Source organism: Rhipicephalus microplus, chromosome 6, assembly GCF_043290135.1.
Source record: "Rhipicephalus microplus isolate Deutch F79 chromosome 6, USDA_Rmic, whole genome shotgun sequence".
In the NCBI taxonomy this organism is placed as follows: Eukaryota; Metazoa; Arthropoda; class Arachnida; order Ixodida; family Ixodidae; genus Rhipicephalus; species Rhipicephalus microplus.
The window spans coordinates 37,770,784-37,796,324 of record NC_134705.1 but is presented as its reverse complement, the minus strand read 5'-3'; the positions used below and the strand labels follow the sequence as shown (position 1 = coordinate 37,796,324).

At 39.7% G+C, this 25,541-nt stretch overlaps 1 protein-coding gene across 1 annotated transcript; it reads left to right on the top strand.

Moving 5' to 3' along the window:
- The first annotated feature begins 8,023 nt into the window (after positions 1 to 8,023).
- On the top strand, positions 8,024 to 8,572 carry LOC142765834 (uncharacterized). Its single transcript, XM_075867637.1, has one exon. It carries the CDS (start codon positions 8,024 to 8,026, stop codon positions 8,570 to 8,572), a length of 549 nt encoding a protein of 182 aa, XP_075723752.1.
- Positions 8,573 to 25,541: the final 16,969 nt, after the last annotated feature.

The window sequence follows — 25,541 nt, the reverse complement described above, 5'->3', positions numbered from 1 at the left end:
TGTTACATTTGCATCTTCCCATCTTGTGCATGAATCAACGACACATGGCTTTGTAGTAGCAAAGATGCCTATGTGGTGTTGGCTTGAACAGTGCATTGTACTTTATTCAGTTAATTACAGGCTGATCAGTCTTGCAATAAGCGCTTCCTGTCTATCACCACACATGATCAAATGAAAAGTTTGTGCTTGGCTCTTAGTATACTGGTATATAGTTTGTGTCTTGGACTACTCAAAATGAATGTTATTTTGCTGCGGTTTATGGTAATGAATTTATCCAACATGAAAATATCTCACCTTGTGAACCTTGCCAGACCTTCCTTTCTTTTTTTTTCCTATGCAGGCATTGTATGTAAGGAAGGCAGTAAGAGAGAGGTGATAGCTTGAGCTTCGAAGAATAAAGGCTGGCAGTGAGGCAATTTCACATCAAACATCCCAGCCACTTAACAACCATCCTTAATGTGTTTTGAAAAAAAATTGTGCTCGTTTACTGTATTGAAAACAGCAAAATGCTAAAACCTATCTCAGAGAACAAGATATTAGGCCACCTTGGTGCCTTCTGGACTTCCCAGGATGTCGTCTGGTTGGTGTTTGTAAAACGTGAAAAGAAATATTTCAAAAGTACTGCCTGTTTTACACCAAATTTGGTCTAGGCATTAAGTAAAGGTTATTGTGTGTAGTGCATGAAGCTCAGTAATATTAGTGCAATCTTTTGCCACATCAAAAGCAAGGAAAAAGTTCTCTTTATATGGCAAGGTATATGATTACACTTTGTTTTAAAGAATAATATAATTTTTGAAGTTTCCTAATGATGGCTGTTTTTTGCAATTGATATACGACAGCTTCCGTTTCCAAGTTCCCCATGGCCCTCAATGGGGGACTTCAAAAATCATTTTCCTCATTGAAACTAAAATTGTAATGATAACACTTGCCATATAGCAAGAACTGTTTATTTGCTTTAACCTTACACATAAAAGTAATTTTCCATTAGACAAACACATTGTTCAAATTGCATCTCATTGTGAAAGAAAACGATCATATAGAGATACTTGTAGTCTGGACCTAACATTATTATTTTTTTCGAAAAATATAACTTCTGTGAAGTGAGTATTTGTGGCACAAATATTCATACAAAGTGCAGTATTGCCATACAAGAAATGCAAACGATAAATAGTTTGGCTGAATTCTTCAAAGGCTATGTAGCGGATAAATTGCACTAATTTTACTCGACTTCAAATACTTTAAAGAAGAACCTTTACTTAATATGTAGATCAAATTTGATATGGCAAGAAAAAGCGGTACTTTTAGATTTTTCTCACAAATAACACCGGCACGACATTCTGCGAAATTCTGAAGCTACCCACGTGACCACTACTTTTTATCTCTTCAAAATAATTCTGCAAATAACTATTTTCAAAAGAGTAAATTACCACTATTTTTAAAACTATATATCTGTGATGGTCGCCAGGCAGTAGGGTTTGGGTGTTTGTTGTAGAATAGCCCAGTGGGAAAGATAACAAATGTCTGAGCATCCTTTGACGCTCGGGCAATTTCGAAAGCATTTGTTTGTTAGCAGCAATTCAATTAAGCCCTTGTCTTCATGCTTAGGCCCAGAAACAAAACACAAGTAACCAAAGTAGTCCTAAGAGTCATGCACTCTCACTGTTCCAAGGCTTGTGGAGCCTAATTTAGTGCAAGCTTCACCTTTTTTTAAAAATTAAGGATCAACCAACAGATTTTGGAGGCACAGTGCATTTTCAGTTAAATTGTTTCACACCAGTTACTGAGATAAAAAGCGGCAAGTAGAGGAAAAAATATCATTTTAAAAGCATTGTAGGTAATAACAAAAAGGTCTGCTTTCTTTTTTTGTATGGTGCTTTGTCTGAACGTTGTGCTTTTTGTGGTATAGTTCATTGTCTAGTGAACATTGGCCTTAAAAACTAACATTAGCCATGCTGAGGTCGATTTCTTGGTTATAGCCATAGTAGTCGCATTAAAAATTATGACTTCAAACTTGATTGTTCTTTTGAAGATTTTTTCTTGCACAATGATATTTCAGAGTCTTAGTCAGTTTTGTTATAAGAAAACGTGATGTCATAATAGGGTCACTTTTTATAGAGTCATTCAGTTTTACCTTACCTTTTACATTCTTAATAGAGCAGTTATTTTCAATATCGGTATTCAAAATGGAATGAGCATGCTGTATGTAGTAAGGTGTAAGCACTTACAGATAGAACATGCACCCAACGTTTCTGTAGGCAGTTTATTTCTGTTATTTTTGATTGATATGTGGGGTTTCACGTCCCAAAACCACTATATGATTATTAGAGGTGCCGTAGTGGAGGGCTCTGGAAATTTCGACTACTTGGGGTTCTTTAACGTGCACCCAAATCTGAGCACACGTGCCTACAGCATTTCTGCCTCCATCGGAAATGCAGCCGGGATTCGATACCTCGACCTGCGGGTCAGCAGCCGAATTTCTGTTACTCTTGCTCCCCTATTTCTGTGCAGTTTGGTTATAGTTGTCTCCCTTGCACAGATTTTTAATGGCACCTGCCTGATCCTGCTTGCTTTCATGTTGATTTTAACCTTCATAATTTGCATAGGTTTACCTCTCAAAATTGTTCAAGATGCCAATTTTGTGCACAAACTGTATAGTATAAAGGCAGCAGATGTACATGCACACACTAATAAATGTACATTGAGAGCTTTCACTGGTAGTTCCTAAAGTTTTACTGTGCAAGAAGCATTTAAATCATAATTTTATAACGACATATCAATAGATTATCTCTACCATTGAAAATCGTGAAAACCTAGTTATTTTCACTGTGATAAGCATGCTGTTTTCTTTAATGTGGCAGAACTAATTTATACACTTATTTGTTCTATTATTCACATATGCATAACATGGAGGATTGTGTGCCTTACATTTTCAGTTTCATTCTGTGTGTTATATTTCTTGTGCATGTGAACTAAGGTGCTAACATGTGTCTCTGACATTATTTTTGCCAATTATTGACATTTTCAGGTGCCTACGTAGTCCACATAGGTTCTGTGGCCGTGACCTCCCAAATCTACAGTGGTGCCGCAGCCTCAAGCAGCATTTCGCCGATCTCCACAAGGCGTTTCTGAGATAAACACAGCGCCACACTTTCACAGTGCTATGGTTATTATTTATGTTCAAAGATTTCATTCCAAAATTGCTGTTACATTGTGTTTTGTGCCACCGTCCTGTGCCTTAGGTGGAGCTTGTGAAATTACGGTGTAGTCACCTCATTTGTGTACCATCAACACTGCAATGTCGCTATTCACAGCTGAAGCATACAGACAAATAAAAAAATATATTGATTGTAGCGGGGCTGATGTGTATAATAATGCTTCTCTATTGCAAATAATAACTTTATAAGTTCTTTAAGCCTTGCATAGAACACTGCATTAATGTGTTGCAATGTAACCACCATTTATGATCGCTAGTATGTTAATTGAGTAGCTTTGTAACGTATTTTACTTAAAAACTCATTTTGCTTCTGCAACACGACAATTAGAAAGATGCCGTTGATTCAATCCCTCATCATGCATATTTAAGAAATATTGTGATTTGTACACAGGATTGCATGTACTCAAGATGTGGACGTCTATTCAATTTACACATTATATTGCTTTGCACTAGATTCGGACGTAACATGCACACATTTCAGTTTTTCTGCATGATACGTCGTTCCATAAAATGCGGAGTCTGCATCATGCGTCTCTCCATAAAATGGGGAGTCCGCATCATACGTCTTCCATATTCCAATAATTCCGTACTTGAGGTCTCCACATCATACGAAACGTTTCAGTAGAGCAGTCGCATTTGTGCTCGTAGCAAAGAGCTTTCAGTATTCGTTTTAGAACGAAATGCACACTCTCTACTGGATTAGATTGCGGGTGATGGATCGAGCTGTGCACTACTTTTATTCCGCATTTATCCATAAAGGTAGAGGTAAAGCAGCTGGTGAAGACACTATCATTGTCTCATTGGATTTCAGAAGGAAATCTGACACGTCGAAATATAGATAGCAGTGCATCTACGACATGAAGGGAATTGAGCTCCTTAAGTGGTATCGCTCCCGGAAATTTTTGGCTGCACAGAGAGCCGTCAGGATGTACCGACAACCTTGCCTTAACTCTGGCAATGGCCCGACGATATCACCCTACTGAAACGTTCCGTATGATGCGGAGACCTCAAGTACGAAAATATTGGAATATGGAAGACGTATGATGCGGACTCTGTATTTTATGGAAAGACGTATAATGCGGACTCCACATCTTATAGAGAGACGCATGATGCGGACTCCGCATTTTGTGGAAAGACGTATCATGCAGAAAAACTGAAGTGTGTGCATGTTACGTCTGAATCTAGTGCAAAGCAATATAATGTGTAATATGAATAGACGCCCACATCTTGAGCACATGCAATACTGTGTACAAATCACAATAATTCTTAAATAAGCATGATGAGGGATTGAATCATCGGCATCTTTCTAATTGTCGTGTTGCAGAAGCAAAATTAGCTTTTAACTAAAATACGTTACAAAGCTGCTCAATTAACATGCTAGCGATCACAAATGGTGGTAACATTGCAACACATTATAGCTGTGTTCTATGCAAGACCAAAAGAACCTATAAAGTTATTATTTGCAATATAGAAGCATTATTATGCACATCAGCCCTGCTATAATCAATATATTTTTTTTATTTGTCTGTATGCTTCAGCTGTGAATAGCGACATTGCAGTGTTGATGGTACACAAATGAGGTGACTACACCGTAATTTCACAAGCTCCACCTAAGGCACAGGATGGTGGCACAAAACACAATGTAACAGCAATTTTGGAATGAAATCTTTGAACATAAATAATAACCATAGCACTGTGAAAGTGTGGCGCTGTGTTTATCTCATGAAAGCCTTGTGGAGATCGGCGAAATGCTGCTTGAGGCTCCGGCACCACTGTAGATTTGGGAGGTCACGGCCACAGAACCTATGTGGCCTTCATACGCACCTCGAAATGTAAATAATTGGCAAAAATAATGTCAGAGACACATGTTAGCACCTTAGTTCACATGCACAAGAAATATAACACGCAGAATGAAACTGAAAATGTAAGGCACACAATTTTTCATGTTATGCATATGTGAATAATAGAAGAAATAAGTGTATAAATTAGTTCTGCCACATTAAAGAAAACAGCATGCTTATCACAGTGAAAATAACTAGGTTGTCACGATTTTCAATGCTAGAGATAATTTTTTGATATGTCCTTATAGAATTATGATTTAAATGCTTCGTGCACTGTAAAACTTTAGAAACTACCAGTGAAAGCTCTCAATGTACATTTATTAGTGTGTGCATGTACATCTGCTGCCTTTATACTGTACAGTTTGTGCACAAAATTCGCATCTTGAACAATTTTGAGAGGTAAACCTATGCAAATTATGAAGGTTAAAATCACCATGAAAGCAAGCAGGATCAGGCAGGTGCCATTAAAAATCTGTGCAAGCGAGACAACTATAACCGAACTGCACAGAAATAGGGGAGCAAGAGTAACAGAAATTTGGCTGCTGACCCGCAGGTCGAGGTATCGAATCCCGGCTGCATTTCCGATGGAGGCAGAAATGCAGTAGGCACGCGTGCTCAGATTTGGGTGCACGTTAAAAAACCCCAAGTAGTCGAAATTTCCAGAGCCCTCCACTACGGCATCTCTCATAATCATATAGTGGTTTTGGGACGTGAAACCCCACATATCAATCAAGAATAACAGAAATAAACTGCCTGCAGAAAAGTTGGGTGCATGTTCTATCTGTAAGTGCTTACACCTTACTACATACAGCATGCTCATTCCATTTTGAATACCGATATTGAAAATAACTGCTCTATTAGGAATGTAAAAGGTAAGGTAAAACTGAATGACTCTATAAAAAGTGACCCTATTATGACATCACGTTTCCTTATAACAAAACTGACTAAGACTCCGAAATATCATTATGCAAGAAAAAATCTTCAAAAGAACAATCAAGTTTGAAGTCATAATTTTTAATATGGCTACTAAGACTATAACCAAGAAATCGACCTGAACATGGCTAATGTTAGTTTCTAAGGCCTATGTTAACCAGACAATGAACTATACCACAAGAAGCACAGCGTTCAGGCAAAGCACCATACAAAAAAAGAAAGCAGACCTTTTTGTTATTACCTACATTGCTTTTAAAATGGTATTTTTACCTCTACTTGCCGCTTTTTATCTAAGTAACTGGTGTGAAATAATTTAGCTGAAAATGCACTGTGCTTCTGAAACCTGTTGGTTGAATCTGAATTTTTAAAAAATGGTGAAGCTTGCACTAAATTAGGCTCCGCAAGCTTTGGAACAGCGAGAGTGCTTGACTCTTAGGACTACTTTGGTTACTTGTGTTTTGTTTCTGGGCCTAAGCATGAAGACACATTGCTGCTAACAAACAAATGCTTTCGAAATTTTCCGAGCGTCAAAGGATGCTCAGACATTTGTTGTTTTTCCCACTGGGCTATTCTACGCCAAACATCAAAACCATAGTGCCTGGCGACCATCACAGATATACAGTTTTAAAAATGATGAGTATTTACTCTTTTGAAAATAGTTATTTGCAGAATTATTTTGAAGAGAAAAAAAGTCGTGGTCACGTGGGTAGCTTCAGAATTTTGCAGAATGTCGTGCGAGTGGTATTTGTGAGAAAAATTTGAAAGTACCGCTTTTTCTTGCCATATCAAATTTGATCTACATATTAAGTGAAGGTGCTTCTTTAAAGTATTTGAAGTCGAGTAACATTAGTGCAATTTATCCGCTACACAGGCTTTGAAGAATTCAGCCAAACTATTTATCGTTTGCTTTTATTGTATGGCAATACTGCACTTTGTACGAATATTTGAGCCACAAATACTCACTCTACAGCAGTTATATTTCACGAAAAAAAATAATGTTAGGTCCAGATTACAAATATCACTATATAATCGTTTTTGTCCACATTTAGATGCAATTTGAACAATGTGTTTGTCTAATGGAAAATTACTTTTATGTGTAAGTTGAAAGCAAATAAACAGTTCTTGTTATATGGCAAGTGTTATCAATACAATTTTTGTATCAATGATTAAAATGATTTTTGAAGTCCCCTATTGAGGGCCATAGGGAACTTAGGAACGGAAGCTGTCGTGTATCAATTGCAGAAAACAGCCTTCATTAGGAAACTTCAAAAACTAATTTATTCTTTAAAACAAATTGTAAACATATAACTTGCCATATAAAGAGAACTACTTTCTTGCTTTTGATGTGGCAAAAAAATTGCTCTACTATTACTTTTGGCAAGCAGCGTTACGGCTGGTTGACTCGCATCTAAAAACTACGCATTCTTTGTGCAGATTTTCAGCAAGTTTCCGTCGCAGCCTGTTCCCGTCGCTGCCGTAGCGGCCTGTTTCTTCTGGGCCAGCGTGGTTTTCGACAGGATTTAGTGCGCCGGCGCAGTCTGCTCTTCGAATCAGCGTTTTTATCGTTGAATTCATCGACGAGATCCGACGCCCGCATTTATCGTGCTGCCACGAGATCTGCTGTTACCGAGCAGCGCTTGGTGCCTGCCCCTTCAGGCCTATATAAGGACGTCGCAAGTGCTTCGTCTTCATTTGGCAAGCAGCGTTACGGCTGGTTGACTCGCATCTAAAAACTACGCATTCTTTGTGCAGGTTTGTGGTATTCAAGTTGTCTTTTCTTATTTTTTTTTTTTTTTTTAATTCTTAGCCGTGACTGCTGCTTTTGCCAAGTTGTTACATTGTATACTGCACTATGCCTACTAATACCGAGCTTGCTAAGCGAATAGACGCGCTCGAAAGTCTGTTCGATGGTAGGCTTGAACGTGTGGTTGCAGACCTTGTTTCTAAGTGTTCTAACAAGCTACATGAACTCGGCTTTGATCAATGCGCAACTCTGGCGGAAAGTGTTCAGCACTTAAGTGATGTTTTTGATGACATGAGGGTGAGGCAGGACGAGCTGGTGACTGCGAACCGCGCACTCTCCGCAAAAAATGAGGCGTTGGAAAAAAAAGTTGCTGATCTAGAACAGTATTCTCGACTGAATAATGTTGAGATAAAGGGTGTTCCGGTCACGCAAAATGAAGATTGCCTTGCAATCGTGAAAACCATTGGCAATGCCATCGGCTGCTCTGTTTCTCCCTCTGACTTGGACGTTGTCCATCGTGTGGCCACAAAGTCTAAGGAGAAGAACATTATCGCTCGCTTTTGTTGCCGCGAGAAGAAAGGCGAGTTTGTTCGTAGGGCTCGCAAAGCCCGTCTACGTACTGGCCAAATTGGCTTTTCTGGTTCCACTGATGCTGCTGTGTTCGTTAATGATCACCTTACTGTCGAGAACAAACGCTTGTTTTCTAAGGCACTAGCTCTTAAGAAGGAGAAGAGCTGGCAGTTTTTATGGACGGACAACTGCCAGATTAAGGCTCGTCAGACTAGCAGCAGCAAAGTGTTCATCTTAAAGTCTGAGAACGACCTTCGGGTTTTCAACTAAGTCGCGTGTTATCGATTCTAGGGACAATTCTCTCTCTCTCTCTCTTTTTCTAATTTTTTTTTTGTCCTTGACGAGTACTTGTCAATCATGTCCTTTTCTGCTGAAGAATTTATTTCGTTTCTATCTGACAATCAACGCTCTCTAGTTCATTTCAATGCACGTAGCTTGCGAAGGAATCACGACAACATTAATAGTTTCATTCACTCTACCAGACACTCTTTTTCATTTATATGTATATCAGAAACCTGGCTTTCCGATGTGGATGCTAATCTATATGGTTTTACGTCGTACAAATCTGAATACTGTCATCGTGCATCTGACAACTATGGTGGCTCAGCCATTTTCATTTCTTCTGGCATTAATTATATTCGCAGATTGGACCTTCATATTACCATCCCCTATTGCGAATCAGTTTGGATAGAAATTGAACAGCCACAGGTTACTCATAATCAAAAAAATTTAATACTCGCTTGCATCTATCGCTCACCTTCCTCCTCATTTATCCAGTTCTTATCGGCTCTTGAGACTGTCCTGAACACTCTATCAATGGAGAACAAAAATGTATTGTTGGTAGGCGATATCAACATTAACCTATTAGATTCTCATTCAAGAACTACAAGTGCCTATAATGATTGCCTTCTAGGGTACGGGTTAACGTGCCTCATCGATTCGTACACTAGATCCAACCCACGTGGCTCTAACACTCTTTTGGATCATGCTTTTTGTAACTTTAATCCTAGAGTGTCCGGGGTGGTTGATGTCGATATTACCGATCATTATCCCATCTTCATCACATTTGATAGCCCTATAACTCAAATCAACACAATTTTTACTGCACTGCGATTTGACAAAGACAATTTCATCAGTGCAATTTCAAACTGTGACTGGTCCAAAGTTAGCTCGCAAGCTGATCCACAATCAGCGGTTGATACATTTTCTTCTTTATTCTCAGAAGCTGTTTCTTCTAGTACTCACACTATTGCTTATAACAAGAAATACCAAGAGCCTCAAAGCCCTTGGATGACATCTGCCTTATTAACCAGTCTCAGAAAGAAGGATAACCTCTATAGGAAAGTTAAGAGACAACCCTTTAATATCGCCTTGGCACTTCGCTATAAAAGTTACTGTAATACTCTTAACTCTTTGCTAAAACTTGCCAAGAAACGCTATTATAATGAGGAATTTATAAAGAACAAAAATAATCATAAAAAACAGTGGAAACTGCTCAATGAATTCTTGAATTCGCCTACAATTAACTCGCCCATAACGAAAATCACTCACCATAACGCTACTTATTGTCACTCTGACGACATTGCTAATGCGTTTTCTGAGTATTTTTGTTCGTCATCCAATTCCTCAAAAAATGTTCCTTCACCTAGTTTGCCGCGCTTACCTCACTCATTTTTTCTCTTTCCCTCTTCCTCTGACGAAATAGTATCAGCTATTCGTAATCTTAAAAATACTTCTCCCGGTCTGGATAACATTTGTGCACACCATTTAAAGATGGTGGCTCATATAATTTCTCAGCCCTTAACCCATATAATCAATCTCATTTTTTCTAAAGGTTCTTTTCCTGACTCATTAAAGCGTGCAAAAATTATACCAATTTTCAAGAAAGGCGATAAAGATGATATTAAAAATTATAGGCCTATCTCTATTCTTCCATCATTAAGTAAACTAATTGAACAACTGTTTGTAAAGCGTCTTAGTTCTTACCTTTCGAAATTTAATGTTATAAAACCTTCCCAGTTTGGTTTTCGTCATGGAAGCTCCACTAACCTTGCTCTGCTTTCTTTGACAGACTTCATCAAACATTCCATTGATACTGGTAACTTCTCGGGTTCAGTCTTTTTGGATTTAACTAAAGCCTTTGACACGCTCAATCACTCCATTCTTTTCAATAAGTTAGATTCTTATGGTATTACTGGACCAGCTTTAAATTTTCTGAAAAGTTACCTGTTTAACCGAAAAAATGTGGTCTTTACAGGTGGCTCTTACTCTAACATTAAGATTACCAATCAAGGTGTTCCGCAGGGGTCCATTCTTGGCCCCCTCCTATTCATTATTTATATTAATGATCTCCCTGACGTCATTTGCTCTGCACATTGTGTTTTGTACGCTGACGACACCACAGTATCATGTAAGGCCAAAACAGTTCCATCTTTAATATCAAAACTAAACTCTGTACTCAGCGATGTAGTTTTATGGTGCAACAACAATGACCTAACGATAAACCCCTCTAAAACTCAGTTCATGGTTTTCAGGTCTGCTCATAAACATTTGTTAACTTCTGCTGCTATAACTATGGGTCCTAATACTATCCATGCTTGTGATACTGTTTCTTTTCTCGGTGTACGTTTAGACATAACCCTTAATTTTGGTCTACACTTATTAGACATAAAGAAAAAGACTGCTTTTGGTATTCGTGCATTGATTAAAGCTAGGCCATATTTTTCCACTAATGCATTACTATCGCTCTACTTCTCATTTATTCATAGTCATTTTAACTATGGCATAATTACCTGGGCCAACACCTATCACTCGTACATCTCATCTGTACAACATATACAGAACCAAGCAATCCGCATTATCACTTTCAGCCCTCGTCGTTCGAACGCTATTTCTTTGCTTAGACAATACAATATTCTGTGTATTAGTAGGTTATTTGAATTTCATTGTACTTGTTTGTTCTTTAATATAATTCACCGTCGGCTACCCTTCGACCTCATCAACTGTGACTTATTGATAAACACTAACCGCACTCGCTTCGCATTGGAGCGAAATTTATTACTACCCCGAGTTTGCACTAATTACGGCATAAAGTCTTTGTCATTCACAGCTATTTCATTATGGAACTCTATTCCACCAAATATAAAGTCTCTATCCAACTTGTATACATTCAAAAAAACTTTGAAATTATATCTTCTATCACTATAAATTATTCTATGTTGTCCTTTTTGCATTTTGACTTAGCGATTGTATTTGTTGAAGTTGTGATTATTACTATGTTTTATCGCTTCGTTATTTTTCTATAGTTGCTTTATAGCATTGTTTTGTTAATATTACATTGTCTTGCCATTTGCCTTTGCACTTGTTTACATGCTTTCTTCATCGTGGGTCCCCCTACAGTCTTCGGACTATGGGACCCTAGTCTGTAAAACGTCTTCTTCATTTTATGTATCGCCAGTCTGTTAATAATAATAAACTTCAAACTTCAAACTTCAAACTACTGAGCTTCGTGCACCACACAATCACCTTTACTTAATGCTTAGACCAAATTTGGTGTAGAAGAGGCAGTATTTTTGAAATACTTCTTTTTACATTTTACAAACTACAACCAGACGACATCCTGGGCAGTCCAGAAGGCACCAAGGTGGCCTAATATCTTGTTCTCTGCGATAGATTTTAGCATTTTGCTGTTTTTAATACAGTTAACGAGCACATTTTTTTAAAACACATTTAGGATGATTGGCAAAATGGCTGAGATGTTTGATGTGGAATGGCCTCACTGCCAGCATTTATTCTTCGAAGCTCAAGCTATCACCTCTCTGTTACTGCCTTCCTTACATACAATGCCTGCATAGGAAAAAAAAGAAAGGCAGGTCTAGCAAGGTTCACAAGGTGAGATATTTTCATGTTGGATAAATTCATTACCATAAACCGCAGCAAAATAACATTCATTTTGAGTAGTCCAAGACACAAGCTATATACCAGTATACTAAGAGCCAAGCACAAACTTTTCATTTGATCATGTGTGGTGATAGACAGGAAGCGCTTATTGCAAGACTGATCAGCCTGTAATTAACTGAATAAAGTACAATGCACTGTTCAAGCCAACACCACATAGGCATCTTTGCTACTACAAAGCCATGTGTCGTTGATTCATGCACAAGATGGGAAGATGCAAATGTAACAAAAAAGATGAAAAAAGGAAACAAAGAAAAAAAGAAGAAGAGGGGGGATGCAAAGTAGGAGCAGTGTAGCACACTACTTTTAGTTTGCATCCCCCTTTTCTTTCTTCTTTTTCCTTCTTTTCTTTCTTTTACCTTTTTTGATTCTATTACCCCCAACCTCCGACTCGACAACACTTTGTATCATCGCAACCTAACTTGAAAGGAACCAAGGGCTGCACTTCTCTGCGTTATAGGTTCTTTTACAGACAAACATTTCCAACAGGCACACACGCCTACACCAAAAGGGGATGTCATTACTAACCCCATATAAACTAACACGCCAAGCATGACATGGTGACTTCTGAAAAATAGGTCCTCCTATCGCATCATCGGCCGGCATGTCTGAGGCGCTTGCACTGTTCACCCTGATTACCCGACTAGATGCTTCTATCTGTCGACTCGCATCCTCATTTTGGATAACACTAAGACGAGCTTACATTGATGACTACGCACGAAAGTTTACTGATGTATCATTCGTCAGATTGAGCAACTGTGTCAAACAATTATTGATAGCTTGCTTCCTGGCTTTTTATACTAACAGTGCTTGAAGTAGCCTGAAACTGCGTAATGTCTTCTATGCACATGAACCAGATTGACACCGGAATGCACAACATGCTCAAAAATATTGCGACAAACATGATAACGACAAAATGACCAGCCACCCAAATTTCTTGCTGTACATGTTTATAAAATGTTCATGTACACCCAAATAAGGTGCTTATCATACAAGCCGAAAAAACCTACAAGTAGGGCCTTGGGGCCTTCTGTAAATATACGTGTACCATTTTTTCTGTGGAGGGCTTTACACCCATAAGTGAGGAACAAAACTGCTGTACAATGAAGAATAACGGCAGCTATCAGTTATAGAAAAATAATTGCAACTAATCTTCCCCGACATATCTGTACATTTAGAGAGGTGACGAAGCTTCTGTCATTTGTGGCAGTAACTCCAACAGGACCAGCGCAAAAATAGGCACTACTTGGCTAGACAAATGTCCAAACATGCCTGCCCGACTCCCTTTAACCATCCCGGCTGAATCTGACACATGATTTCTTGATTGCTGGCTGGACAAAACAACACCACTTACGCACTCACAACACACAGCGTGAAGATCCTCTGGAGTGGTCAACTTGGTGTTCTGCGATGAAAGAGCAGCACAGTGTCCCGATAAGGCATTCCTTGCAATGGTTTTCAATGCCACACAGTGACTTTGCTGTTCCTGTCGAAGAGAGCTTGGGGAGCTTGGAGGGTGCTTGCTGTTTTCTGGGGGCTGCTGCCACTCCTCGTTTTCTACTCAAGGTCAAACTGCACAAAGTTGTAGACGAGGCTTTAGGAGTTGTATAAAATGATATACAAATTTATGCTGAACACACATTTCCTCGTGACACACTGAGGAACTTCTTATAAAACTTAAGGCCTCGCATATGAAAACATTTACAATCGATTTGAAGATGCACTTGACTCGAAAGGAGTAAGTTTGCTATGTAGTGTATATAAAGAAAGGTCATTCAGCACAACCACAGCTACCTTTGCACACGAAGACAACATTTGCTGGTCGCTGTGGGCCGCTTTCATGGCATAGCTTAAGCTGACACTGATCGTCCAACGATACTAAAAATATGCAAAATTGCCTGATCGATTTCAGGCAGTACTGAAGGATAGGGCACGAATCTATCGTTCTAGGCATGAGTAGTGCACAAAATTCAACATCAGTACCAACCCATTCAGCTAAAAATTTTGATTAGGATTTCTTCATTACAGAGACTGGCAAGTCACCAGAATGTGTGATTGGAGGTGGAAATCAAAAAATGTGAATTGAGTTGCATTCATTCTACAACTTCAGTGGCATTTTCTCTTAAGATTGCACCTAAACAGCCTAAAAATTAGTATGTCATGCAGCCTGTTTGTTTACTGCAAATTATTTGGTGCTTTAACACGCAAAAAGATTAGTGGTCGAAATTACAGCATATATCCACATAACCTGTGCCAACATTATTCTGTGCTGCCTACGCATAGGAGTCAACCCTCAAAAAGCAGCACTGTCATCGTGGCAAACAGTGCGAAATATGTGCATTTCACAAGCACATGAAATACATGCTTTCGCAGCAAACTGAAATGCACAAACATATAAAGCTGTTATGCTGACCTCCCACTGTTTGCTGCCTGTGATGTGTGACACTTTATAGCAGTCAGAGACCCGAAGATTCTTAAAATGTTTCCAGCACTATCTGTGTTACCACTAGATGTACTCATGAAAGCCATGTCAAACAAAAAGAAACAAGCCCCGAAAATTCTCTTCTTTCACTGCATGTTTATACGATCAGACCAGTAAGCTTTCTGTTGCAGAAAAAAAACAGCTACTATGAAAATTGATATTCCGTCCCATTAACTGCTTTATGCTTTAAGCCATGTTATTATGTTAAACGGGTGTCTTGGTTTACACGATCTGGTCTGCATGAACTCTTGAACCTGGCACCATATAGGTTGAAAGACACACAGAGTTTGAGACAAACCTAGTTTCCCGTGGAGCATCCTTGTGCCCTATAACAACACATCTCAATCTAGTTAGTTGATCAGAACGAGGTGAAAACAACTCGCACTTGAAAAGCACGGGCAGAAGGAATGACGCCTGCACCTTGTGCTCCCTGTACATTCTCGTTGAGGGTGCAGTTTTCACCTTATCCTTATGCAATTTCGCATTTATAACATTGTTCGCTGCATATTCTTTGTGGCATTAAAGTGTGTGATACCGTCATGAGTAGCCAATGTAATTTATAAATATAGAATTCAAAATAGCTCGATTCAAAAATAACAAAGTGCATCCAGCACCATGTCCTGTAGCCATTTTTTCGGAAAGTGGCAGATTGATTTATTCTTCAAAACATATCTTACTTGTAACCACTACAAGAGCTAACTCATACACTGGCACATTCTGTTTGTCTCTTCAGATAATAAGGTACCTTTTTTACACCAAAAAATCTGCAAGAAGAATAGAAGTGTTGTAATTGTGAAGAAAGAAAAGTAGAAGGAAGAAAGATAACCTGCCCTGGACAGGGACCGAGCCTGCGAACTTCGAATAACATGTCCGATGCTCGATCAACTGAGCTACCATGGCGGCTATCCCCCTTCCATTTTGTACGGTATATATTTGTATTTATTCATGGAATTGTCAGTCAGCGCTGCCTGTTACAATCATGGCGAGTGTGGGACACCTTTTTTTGCCTACTGGCAATCGCATTACGATTACTTCCAATATCCCTATACTTCTTTGGCAGCATTATGCATCTGTTAGTTCTCAGAAAATCTGCTAGTCACAGGACGTGGCAATGGTTCGCCCTCCCATCTAAACGCATGTACTTGAACACACGCACAACTGCTCAAAAAAACAAGTCACACACCGCTAAGATTACTGAGATTCACTGTTTCAGATTCATGAGTGAAGGAAAGAACTATAAATTTAAGGGTTCGTTGTCTTTGTTGAACACATTATAATGAGGACTAGTAGACAATGATGCCAAACAAACTATAGGTGATGTTATCAAAAATAACTTTAACAAATTTGTGAAAAGTGAACGAAATTGTAAATAGGCAGCAAGTTACTAATGGGTTCACATTTTTTGAAAATTCAATTGACATTACTTTTTATAACATCCCTATATTTTCCTGTGTAATGCTGTCCGGTAATTCTTATTATTAGAGTGGTGAGTAGGCTGACAAAGAAAGGATATCGCATTGATACTTCTTTTGAACACCTAATAGTTTGAGGACCTTAAAAGAGCGGAAGCTGCTTTGAGTAGACCAGAATATTTAGTTTGAGCGAAAAAAAACGTACACACATTTTAACCAGGCTTTGTAACACATTTTGAGACATAAAAGTGTATGCTGCCAGTAATGTTAAGTACCATTACTTTTGTCACACTATGCACTGTAGCAGGTGTAGTTAGAGTAGTGATAGTTAAGCATTAATCAAGCACACCACCAACTGCGTTCACATCCATGGTCGCGTAATTTAAAAATAAACCTGCTGTGTAGTAAAAATGTTTAGAGCAATTATAATTTTATCCAAATCAAATTATACTGACAGGGTAAGCAAACCATTTGCATAAATTGAAAAGGCATAAAGTGATTCATGTCTTATAGGTATGTGAACAATTTCAGCAATGCAGGGCAAAGTGACAACAGTTTTAATAAAAACCCCTCTCATTATAACATGCATAAAGAATACTTATAGTGCATGTAATATCGAGACTACTAGACTGTCTACTGACCTTTTAGAAAAAGGGTATCTCATTCACGTTCAAGGGGCAACCACTAAGCCTTTTTTGAGCTTTTCTGTGAATCTTTCCTGAATTTCAGATATCATTGGGATTGGTTTATAGTGAACAGATTTTGCTTACGCATTGAAACCTAGTTCTGTATGTAACTGCAATAAAAGGTGCCAAACCACCTCCAATTATTTTTTAACATTTCAAGCAAATGTGTGCAACGACTTCAGAATAGTGTCCTGATCAACAATGACAACTGCAGCAGCACAACTAGCTATGGGTGCCCCGAAAGTAGCTAGAAACAATACCTTTACCTCTTTGAGGCTTTTGGAAGTGTTCAGCTCTTCAGTGCTCACCTTACAACATTTCTATAAATACGTGTTTGTGTGGCCACTGTTCTCGCTCCTTGCACAGTGAGGAGGAGCACATGGCAAGAAGAGACAAGAAAGAAGCATAGCGAAAAAAAGCGAAGTAAGCGAGGACCTCTTTTGTATCGTCCAATGTGTGTAACATTACTATTGCGACAACATATAGAAAAATTATAGCGGCTATGCATCCATTGCAGAGTCATACACAGCTGCAACACCATGACTAAATTTCAACCCTGTGTTGGTTTAGGATCCCTTTATAGTGGCAAGCTAAAGATATCTGCATTTGTTCGACACATATTAAGATGCAGTGAAATGTGATATGATAATCTCATTTGGAATGCACGTCATATGGCTTCATTGTATATGTGGCCACAGGTAACTCTGGTTGCAAAGCAATATGGCACAGCCTAAACAGACGTCACCGACCACTCCAGTCTGAACTTGCCTTTGCTACTTGCCCATTATCATCACAGCAAAAAATGAACAATTGAATCTGCTATAGATATGTTCAAGCTTATGCTAAGGACCAAGTATGAAGGGCGTTTTGTCATTATTGAGATCAGTTATTTGTTCGAGATCACCTGCTGTCAAACAAAAATACATTGCTGTCGAAGCATCAAGACTCAAATATAAAGCAAAGAAGTGTCTCTTTTTTTGATTGATTGATTGATTTGTGGGGTTTAACGTACCAAAACCACCATATGGTTATGAGAGACGCCGTAGTGGAGGACTCCGGAAATTTTCACCACCTGGGGTTCTTTAACGTGCGCCCAAATCTGAGCACCCGGGCCAAGTGTCTCTTTAAAAAAAATTACAGGCAACAATGTGCAAAATAAATATTTTATATACATGGGATGTAAGGCACGCACAAGAGGTGCTGCCACATTATACTTTTCCCTGTGTTGAAACCTGCTTCCTTTAGACCCAACACATCTGTAAAGATGCCATGAAAACACCAAGCAGCTGATGCAGCAAGGTTCAACACATGTCCAGGGATTCCACCATTCATATTGGCTAAGCAGCTTTACAGCCACCACAGTCCTGCAACCATTTGTAAGACAAATATAGTTCTACCCAAAGTTCTTCGTTTACAGACACACATGCAAGACGCATAACCACTCTATAGGAAGTTTGCATGATAATGCGCTGGGTAGCAAAACGGATGCCAATATCAAGTAAGTATCCCGGCCTGCCGCTTCTTTCTTTTCCGTTCTTAAAACTTAATCAATCCATGGTTAACAAATGTTCCCCCAATGTGAAGTGTACTGGCAGTCCGGTGAAGAATTGCAATGCATTTCAAACACAATCCAATTCATGGCAAGTAAGCATGCAATAGCGTTTTGTCAGCTGTTCAAGAAAACAGCATGAAGTTTAGCTAAACCCATGTTTTTTTATAAACACCATTCAATTTGATATAAAAGTTGTGAGCTCTATGTGAAAGAACACGAATTCATGTTTAACCAATGATTACTTCTAATGTACTGATATGAATGCAACTAACTGAATATGAAACAATAATTTCTGCTTGAGCATTTCGAGTTATGAACATTATCGCACTTGCCAGCTGCATCTTGTCCAAAACAGCGGCAAGCTAGGCTAGTTTCTGTAGGTGAGCAGTAATGAACAGTGCAAAGTAACAACGAGAAACACCAGTAACAACAGTATGGGGCTAGTATAGACTGCCAACTGTATAATTTATTGCACAAAAGTTTGCCTGAATATCAGTCAGACAACTCGGGTAAATGAAGGCCCAGTTGGAAATGAACAAGTTACGAAATCAACATTGCCTGCTTTCTCTAACAGAAGGTACAGGTACAGACGTGCGGTGTTTGGGGCAAGTTTTAACTTTTCAAAGCTTACACTTCATGTTACAATGTCGACACTAGCTGTAGTATGTGTCAGAAAACATCTAGCTGTGTGGTAAAATATTTGTCACGCTGTCTGTTTATTTTGAAGAAGTGAACACACGTGGTGACCTGTGTGAGGAACAGCGGCACAGTCTTCAAAAATGTGCACTGTTGATTGCGGCATGTAGAGTGCATTGAAAGGTATTGAGAATATCGGTTCAACTGAGAATATTGTGTGTGGTGTGTGCAGTGTCAATAACAATGTGTCTTGTTTGCGAAGACGTTAGCACTCGTGGCAAGGACCGGTTGTTGAAAAAAACTTGATTGCACATTTTAGTCAAGGTAAATATGCACTTGACACGACCATCTGCGAGTGGGTACAGCTCAGTGTTTGCGCTGTGTGCAGAAAAAAATTGCATGGTCACCGCGCTGGAAGATACCATTTGCTGAAGCTGCATGTACGAATCGCCCCGATGAGTACGCAAGCCCAATAAAGGTATAACACGTTTTATCGAAGGCCTCATAGGTCTTCATGTAATAAGCAGATATTCTTGTTTCACATATACTCAGTACCTTTACCGCTCGATATTTATGAAGTGACAATGCACACTACAATTTGTGTGTTAGATCCTAAGGGAGCAATGTAAATATGCAAATAAGTTGTAGGTGTCAAATGCAGAGATGTAACTGCACAAAAGATTACGTATATATAGGCTACAGGTTTAGAATCGCATACATATCAGTGGTCTATCAGGAACGCCACCAACAACTTCCTTGCCAACCAGCCCTTGCACAGAGGGAGGGGATGGCTGGCACGGTGCTCGATGTGACGTCACACTATTTGCAAATATAGATAGGTTTTTTACTTAGGGAACATTTTGCACAATACATTTTTTAAATGCAAGACTGTACTCGACCCACATTGATCATACTGATGTCTTTTGTTCTTACTTTGTGCTGTAAATTACTAGGCATTTAGTCATCATCATCTTTAGAAGCTAATTTCAGTGTTCTCTCTCATATTGCTGACAACTGTGTCGTTGCATCAATTGGGCAAAAAAGCAACACAGAAAGGCTGTTACAAAAAATACACCAACATGTGTATTTTCCCGCAAACAAAAGTCGGCACTGGTCGTGTCATTACCCGTCTTCCTTCTCTCTTTGCCTTGTTTGTGCTGAAACAGCCAAACACCTGATGAGTTAGATGAGAAATATTAACGCATGAAAACTATAAGTGCTTGCATCAGCAACAACGCAACAGCGTGATAACCGCACCCCTGCCACACAGCAGCGAAACATATTTTGAACATGCTGGCAATGTATTATTTTATAAAAAGCAACTCTGGCAGATTACAAAATCTCACATTGTGCATGCGAGTTTTCTTCAAAGTCAGGCGTACAATGTAGGTGCTGGCAGTTACATTATTAGTTACAAGCAAAGGCATCTTGCAGGTACACATACAGATTGCACGAACCCCTCTCTCTCTACACTAGGCACACACATTATATCTTTTAACAAGCATACGCCACTGTTTAAGGGTATAATAACGCTCTACTGTGAACGTATGCTTATCAACCCACTTAGGCGGTTGGCTAGGTGAATTGAGCCAAGTTACAAATTGTATCGCGCGCGAACGTGAAGAAGATGCTGCTTTGTATCAAATGGCACCGCATTCTTCGTTTAATCAACAACGTAGCAAGCGCCGTGTGCGTCCTCCTCACTATATTGCACTTATGAAAAAATCGATCACCATACACATGCATGTTGCCGCAGTTGTCGCGAATTAGCTCCAGTAAGGCTGCGCCGATGCGCCATGGCTCTGCTGGGGTTAGCGTTGTCAAAGCGAATCGGCAACCGCACTCGCAAAGGCGCGTAAGGTTGCCGTTTCACGACGCCTCGTTCGAGGGCGGCAACATACAAATGCAATGAGTGGCATACTTAGTCTACATAAAAAGTGTCCCCCTTACCTTTAGTTTCTTTCACACTGTCCTGAGGGAAGCGACCACAGGCGTCAGCCGTCACCTCGGAGTCCTTCAAGCGCCCACACAACCCGCCGATTCCTTGGACGACTCGCACTTGATCCGCACTCGAACAACCGCGGGAATAGGGCGCAATCTTAGCACATCACAAGAACGAGGAACGGTGCTTCCTTGCGCAAATTTAACATTTGGTGCTCTCGTGTGTAGCAGCGCGAACACATGAGAGACGCACGGAAACGGCATGCCCAAGGAAACAAAGAAGACAAACAACATGTGGCTTTACCTGTGAATGGATTCGACTAGGATATCTGTGTGAGGAAAAAAAAACATCTGTTGCTGCTATAAACTAAAAAGAAAATGTATGTTATCTGGCAAAATTACTTTAAAAGTGATAAACGGTTATTAAAAAAACAAGTTACAACATATGAATATTTTCGCAGGTCTTTGTTTTGTTTTTGTGCTAGCAGACGACAGCCTCCTACTGCTTCTACGACAGACGTCGCGTGGTTTTACGTTCGGTGCGTGTCGCCGACGCAAAGCTCTATAGTTGTCATATCAGAGTTATCAATTCTCAATCAATCATAGGATGACTACAAAGCAGTAACATTTTAACATAGTGCAGTACGCAATCTTTCAAGGTATGACATTTCTTTGCTCTGAAAGCAAATCGAAGCAATCGGGCCGGCGCAATCAGCTGATGTCGCCACTACGCGAGGCATGGTCGTGCGCAATAGCGTCGCGCCCCGCGCTCGATTTGTCATCAAGCGATATAGCTGCTAAGTGGAATACAGCTAGATGCAGGGATTAATGGCGTATCACTCTAATTTCCTGTGGTGGCCGACTCAATCGCAAGAGAGCCCCGGGAAACAACCTTCAACAGCCCAAGCTTGTGTGTGGGTGTAAAAATACTTGTTTTCATCCACGAAGGGGCGGTAATCTATAGTTGAAAGATATGCGAAAAGCATGTGACGTGTATACAATCACAAAACAAATGCACACAACAATAGTTACAATCGCATATCGTGTATAAATATGCCAACATATAGCGTGTAAACAGCAAATTTATATATATAACTTAAACGCCTACATACTCTCCTGCGCGAATAGCTTAGCAAGGTAAGGCACTCAGTTAATGTACGCGGGCCTAACTAAATGGCGCAGGTTCGATTCCCGCGAAGTCTCAATTTTTTCAGTTTTCTTATGTTTTTTGTACTGCTCTTTTCTTTTGCGTTAGGTACTAAAACAAAATAAAAGCAATAATGCGTTCAAGTACGTATGTGGGACTGTGTTTTGTGCGCAAAATTTTTAGTATTTTTATTTTCATTATTACATTTTTTTATTTATTTCATATAATAACAAAATTAAGGACTAAGGGGATTATTGGGTCTGCTTGATTGTGAATGGACTCGAGAAGTGAGAAAACTCAAACCAAAAAATTTATTTGAGAAAAAACTTGGCATTTCACAGCCGGACAAGCTTCTTCAAGGGTAGGCCCTAGGTATGCGCGAGACTTGCTATATGACTCATCTCAAGTTGTGGCATTTCAGGGCAGGCAATATCACCAAGAAGCTGTTTCGAAATATACTTTGATGTTTTTTGATTCCTCCAAATAAGGGCTGCACAATTGTGATCGAGCCAAACCAAGAATTGCGGGCACGAAGTCAAGAGACAGAAAATGAATAATGTTCATTGTTTGAAAAATTGCCCTTTATAAAAGGAAGAGTTTTGGAGGGCTACGTAGCTTAACTCACAGTAGGAATTTTATATATACATATAGATAGTTTAAAATGAACAATGTTGCACACACAGACATTAGTTAAATTTCTTTGCAGCACAGTTGAAGCATCTATGTAGAACTGAAGCATCAAGAGAAGCTCATGCGTCCTCACTTTATTGCGCTTCACATAGCTTGTATGCGTCCATGCAGCCATGATATATTTAAAGCATTTGTTTCACCTATAATCTCCCTAGTCATTAAAGCTGGCCCATGAGTTGTGTCTTATGTAGCACTACAAATGAAGCGTAATCTGCATGGTGGTCTGAAACAATGCTTTTGGAAATCTCAAAACGACCCAGCTCTATACACGACCATCCGAGCATCAATGATAAGCACCATTATGTGTCCGTACATATCAGTTGAGCTCTCATACCTAATCATTTTTCTGACCACTCCCTCTTCCCCTGCCTCGTTTCTGTCGTGAAGCTGTGGCAAGTTGTGTATAGCTGTATTTATATTGTAGGAACTCATTCTATCAATAAAAATTATTTTTAGGCTGCATGCAATTAGTTTTCATAGATTTTCATGTCTTTTGTCGGTGCTCAGGAGAGCTAAGCTCATGGTCGATATTTTGAACTGACATTTCTCTTTGCCCATGGTAATGAGAACAGTTTCATTAATATTGACAAGTTCATTCGCATTGAATTTAGTTCTCAATAATATAGTTTCTACCAAAAAAACGAGCCCTTGAAGTTATGCTTTTTTTGCTTGATTTGTTTTCGTGATACAGCATGCAAGTAAAATGACAGTTATTGTCATTCCTTGTGAATGACACATTTTCCTGTGGGACAGACTTTAGCACCTGGTCGTCTGCAGAAGTTGTATTCATTCTGAAAAGGGGCGAACAGCGGTGACTGACAACACAGACTAGCCTGCCTTATTCTTTTGTACTATATATGTCACTGTGCATTCATTTATAACTATATTGAGCTCAAATTTCCTGCTGAAAATGTGACAACAAATGTAGATTTTTCACATTTTTGCAACAATCCAAATGCCTTTCATACACTATTGCACATTGTCGTAAGCACCTTACAAAATCTGTATAAATTCGTAAGACAATACGTTCAGCATTTTCCTTGTGAAAGCTTCTGTACACTCCATACGCTTTCCTTGTCCTTCCATATCTTCTATAATGAACTCTCCGTATGCTCCATAAATTTCCTTATCTTTACATATTTTCTATAAAACTCACTCCATTCACGCCATAAAACTTCCTTATCTTTCCATATACTCCATAAAAAGCGTTCCATATATGCCATACATTTTGCTTATCTTTCCGTATACTCCATAAAAACCTTTTCGTAAACGCCACACAATTTTCTTATCGTTCCATATACTTCATAAGAAGCTTTCCGTATATGCCATACAACTTCCGTATATTTCCATAAAACTCCATATTTTTTCCGTATGTAGCATAAGGAGATGTTACGCAGTCTATATATTTTCTGTAAGATTTCATACGGAACGTTTCAGTAGGGCAATTACTAGGCGCCGGAAAGGTTCTGTGATAATTGCCACAAGCTTCATGGGTGCCTTCCACTTGTCCGTGGATTTCCCCGCTCTCTGACAAGTGTCGCATGAGCGTACAAAGTCTTCCTTGTCCTTCCAGTATTTCGGCCAATAAAACTCCAGGGAAACTCTAGCCTTGGTCTTTTTAATGCCGAGGTGCCCTGCCCATGCGTTTTCATGCGCCAGTTCCAATAGTTGCCGACGATACTTTTGTGGCACCAAGAGCTGCTCATACTTGCAACCTTGCGCATATACAGGAGCCCTGATTCCTCAAAAAAAGAAACATTCTTTTTCTTTTTTTCCCAAGTTTACGTTTTCCATTAGCGCTTTATTGGAGTGGTCCTCACGCTGCTCTTGAATGAGCGTTTCTCGATCAACCGTCGACAGCTTACTCCAACCTTTGCTACAGGCAAGAGCGTTGCACCCCTTCTCTGACTCAATGGCGCCATGTTGTCCCCCCCTGCTACGGAAACCACACCGGTCGCTTCGGGGACGGGCCGCTTGAATGACTGCTCAAATGACTCACACGGAGAATTTCGTGTCTGAGGCTCCATCGACTCGCTGCCAAGGTCACACATATCTGCTGCTTTTGAACTTGTTTTACCACATTGAACAAGATCAAGCTCCTGCGAAAGCTTCCGCGCTTGCGATCGCGTGAGGGCCATGTACGCTAGGTAAGAGAAGAACGATTCACCCTGCTCTTTAAGAAGCTCCTCTGAGTTGTGAGAGAAAAGATATGGAAAACGATCGGGAAGCGCGCAGACACAGCCACTTCAGTGCGAAGCTTACCGAACGGGCCTTCAATGACAACCGAAGCGATTGGTAAGCAAGCACCCTGCTCTTCGGCGACTTGCCGGATTTACGCGCATTCTCCTGTAAAGTCATCCGGAGACACCAATGAAAGATGGACAACGTCCATGATTGCCGCTGAGTCTCGAAGTGCTCGACATGTTTTCCCATTCACACTAATTTGTTGGAGATACGACTCTAACAACCGCGTGTTCTTTTCCGATTCTCAGATTGTTGCGAAAGGAAACTTTTGCTTACAGTTTATCGCGATGTGCCCTTCCTTTTTGAAGTTGTAGCAGATTAGCGGCTTCTGTAATTCAAACGCCCGTGTGGTGTGAGTGCGTTGTTTAGGAACCTCACTCGATTTCTCCGCTTGCGTTTGCCCTTCCCCTACAGTGTCCTTCGTAAGAGACGGGTCCTTCTTGAAATTACGTTGCGGAGTGGGTTTCCGTTGATCAGGTTTTTTTTAAAAGC